General features: G+C 48.9%; 1 protein-coding gene across 2 annotated transcripts in view; it reads right to left on the minus strand.

The window, feature by feature from the left end:
• CD101 (CD101 molecule) overlaps window positions 1–2,084 on the minus strand; it is a 30,732-nt gene extending 28,648 nt beyond the window's left edge. For both annotated transcript variants that reach the window (XM_012730064.1, XM_004689483.2), the window contains exon 1: window positions 2,042–2,084. In XM_012730064.1, coding sequence (XP_012585518.1) covers window positions 2,042–2,084 — 43 coding nt within the window. The remainder of the gene's footprint in view (window positions 1–2,041) is intronic.
• Between the last annotated feature and the right edge of the window lie 540 nt (window positions 2,085–2,624).

The raw sequence follows: 2,624 nt of genomic DNA on the forward strand, positions 1-2,624 counted from the left end.
GAGGTGACCACATGGTTCGCAGACCTCTCCTGACCCTCCCACTGACCCCCTCAGCAGTGTACTTCGTCGATCTGCCTGTTCTGCTCCCCACTCTGTCTCTGGTGATGCCTCTCACCGCTCCTGAGCCTCTGGCCTGTACCCCAGTTCTGTACGCATGAGTAAACAAATCTTAAAAATAAAAGCAATTAGGACAAAGCATACAAACAGTTGCTCACCCTTTCATTAATTTCTCTCTTCCTGTCCCTCTCCCCCCGCACCCCTACTGTATTTGCAATGGCCAATAGCAGACTCCAAAGCTCTTCTCAGTGGCTTCCTGAGTTGGGTGCCCCTTTCGTAAAAGCTGTGGTTCTACTCAAAATGAGTGCTTAGGATGAGCCAGAAAGTAGAAGTAATAAATGGACAGCTTAGTTTAGTAACTGTTGGAATGAGTTAGAGAAAAGCTCCTAAGTTCTCCTTTTTGAGCCACGGGTTACTGCTAGCTACTACTTTGCTCGGGCCTTCTAGCCTGCTCACAGGAAGAAAAAAAAAGAACAAGAGACAGAATTTGTAATCACTTGACTCATTGCACAGTGCAACCATGCAAGCCCAGTTCCCTATGCACCAGCCAAATGCACTTCAAACACACTTCAGCTCATGCGCTTGAGAATCAAACTCAGAAAACTAAAGGAGGTCAACGGAACAGACCAGCGGGGGCCCTGCAGGAACCTGCCGTCTCTCTACTCATCACCCACCAGTCGCCCACTCACCAGCACCACCGGGCAGTGTGGCAGCCAACCCCTCACGGCAGCAGCTGGCGACTTCCAAGCCTCTCACCCCGCGGGGCTCGAGATCTGCTCGCCTCACACTCGCCCTCGTCCCTGCGGACATGAGCCCAGGTCCACTCGAGCCCATTTTAGCCAGCGTGCTGCTGTGCCCTCTGGCTGCGTGAGCCTTGGCCCTGGCCACGCTGATCCCAAGTTCGCTCAGTGCCCCTGCGTCCCCGGTCCCGCACGAGCTCCATCTCGTCTCTCCAAAGCAGCAGTTCTTAACCCGGACCCACAGAGAGCATTAAAGGGTCCATGAAGTTGGCAGCAAGGAAAAACCTTTATTTTCATTTTCACCAATCTTCAAGGGAATTTAGCATTTCCTTCAGTTGCGAAGGTAGCCAACAAACCACAGCCATTTCCTTATCACATGAGACTCGTAGGCACCTTGAAATATTGTTTGTCCTCATCCTGTTGGTTTTCAAGTCTGGTGGTTAATCGCCCACCTTTAGATTTTGCTATAAAATGCATAAGTAAAATAATCAAATGTTTTTATTTAAAAAGTGTTGATCACTGCATTTCAACATGATGGACCTTCCCTAGAATTCTATGCATCTTATTTTATTCATTGGAAAAATTATTCTGAAATGGAAGCCATATATTAAAAAGTACCCGCTACCTTCTCTGAAACTCTGGAACCACCCAGTGATTTCATTTCCTGACTGGTTCATCTGTTCTCTCACCTTCCTCAGTTTTTCCACTCTGTAACATGTCTCAATGCCCCGGCCCTGTTAAGTCCTCCCCTCCCACCATAAGCCCCTCTGTAGAGCCAAGTGGCTCCTGCCCCCAGCCCCTCCTTTCTCTCTCAGTTGTCAACCAACACTTCAGCCCACGGGTGAAGTCCAGAATCTTCTCTGAGCTTAGCAAACTACTAACTGCATAACCTTTTCCTCCATCAAGCCACACCCAAAACATCCTTGACTCACTAAGCTCCAACATCACACAAACCTTAGGTTGGAGGAGCTAAGTCCCTTTCTATAGGGATGGGTGAGCCCCAGATGATAAGGGCAGGACCAGCAACAGGGCCAGGCTGGCACATAGACGAATGTAAAAACCAGCAAGATCAGCAGGGCACCCCTGAGACCCAAAGAAGTCTTGCTAAGCCAGAGTCAACATCAAGAAGTCATTAGCATCACCACCAGAGCCGTGTGGCCTGGTCTTGCTGTAAAGCCATCATGGGTGACTAGCGCCGTAACTATAGGAACATGCAAAACGAGAATGCAGAACGAGAAACTTACTCAGAAAGAGGAAGAAAGATGCCACTCGTGGGATGAGTGCCATGTGGACCAGAGCGGGCCTCTCCCGAAGGTGCCACGGACCTTGGCAGGCACTGAGTGATCAGTGCGGTGCTTTCGCCCAAAGTCTAAGAGGAAGCAACAGTGTGGTTTGCAGGCCACAGACATACAGAGATGGTTGCAAAAAAACAAAACTGTTTGCATCGTGGCTTATTTGCTAATCACTCCTGCTTGGCTGTACAACATCTACCTTCGTGGGTAAATAGATACAGAGAGAACTAAGAAAAGGTGAATTAAATAGGTAGCATTAAGTATGTAGTCATCATGAGGGGGTGTAAGTAAACTGAATTAAAAAATCAGCCCCCTTCCCCTGTTGCCCCTTTTCCACTGACCTCTCCGTCCAGCTTGGGAGAAGACAGACTGGACAATGGGAGAAGGGGCCCTGGGGACGCACGAGGTGGGCTCGGGAGTCAGCTGCCTGGGCTGCCACGCAGACTCTATTTTTAACAGATTCAATAGATCTGTGTGATCAGAGGAAAGTTAATTAACCTATTGTAACCCTATCTATAAAACGGAGATACTAATA

This window comes from Condylura cristata, unplaced genomic scaffold (genome assembly GCF_000260355.1).
Source record: "Condylura cristata isolate star-nosed mole 26May11 unplaced genomic scaffold, ConCri1.0 scaffold00026, whole genome shotgun sequence".
NCBI lineage: Eukaryota > Metazoa > Chordata > Mammalia > Eulipotyphla > Talpidae > Condylura > Condylura cristata.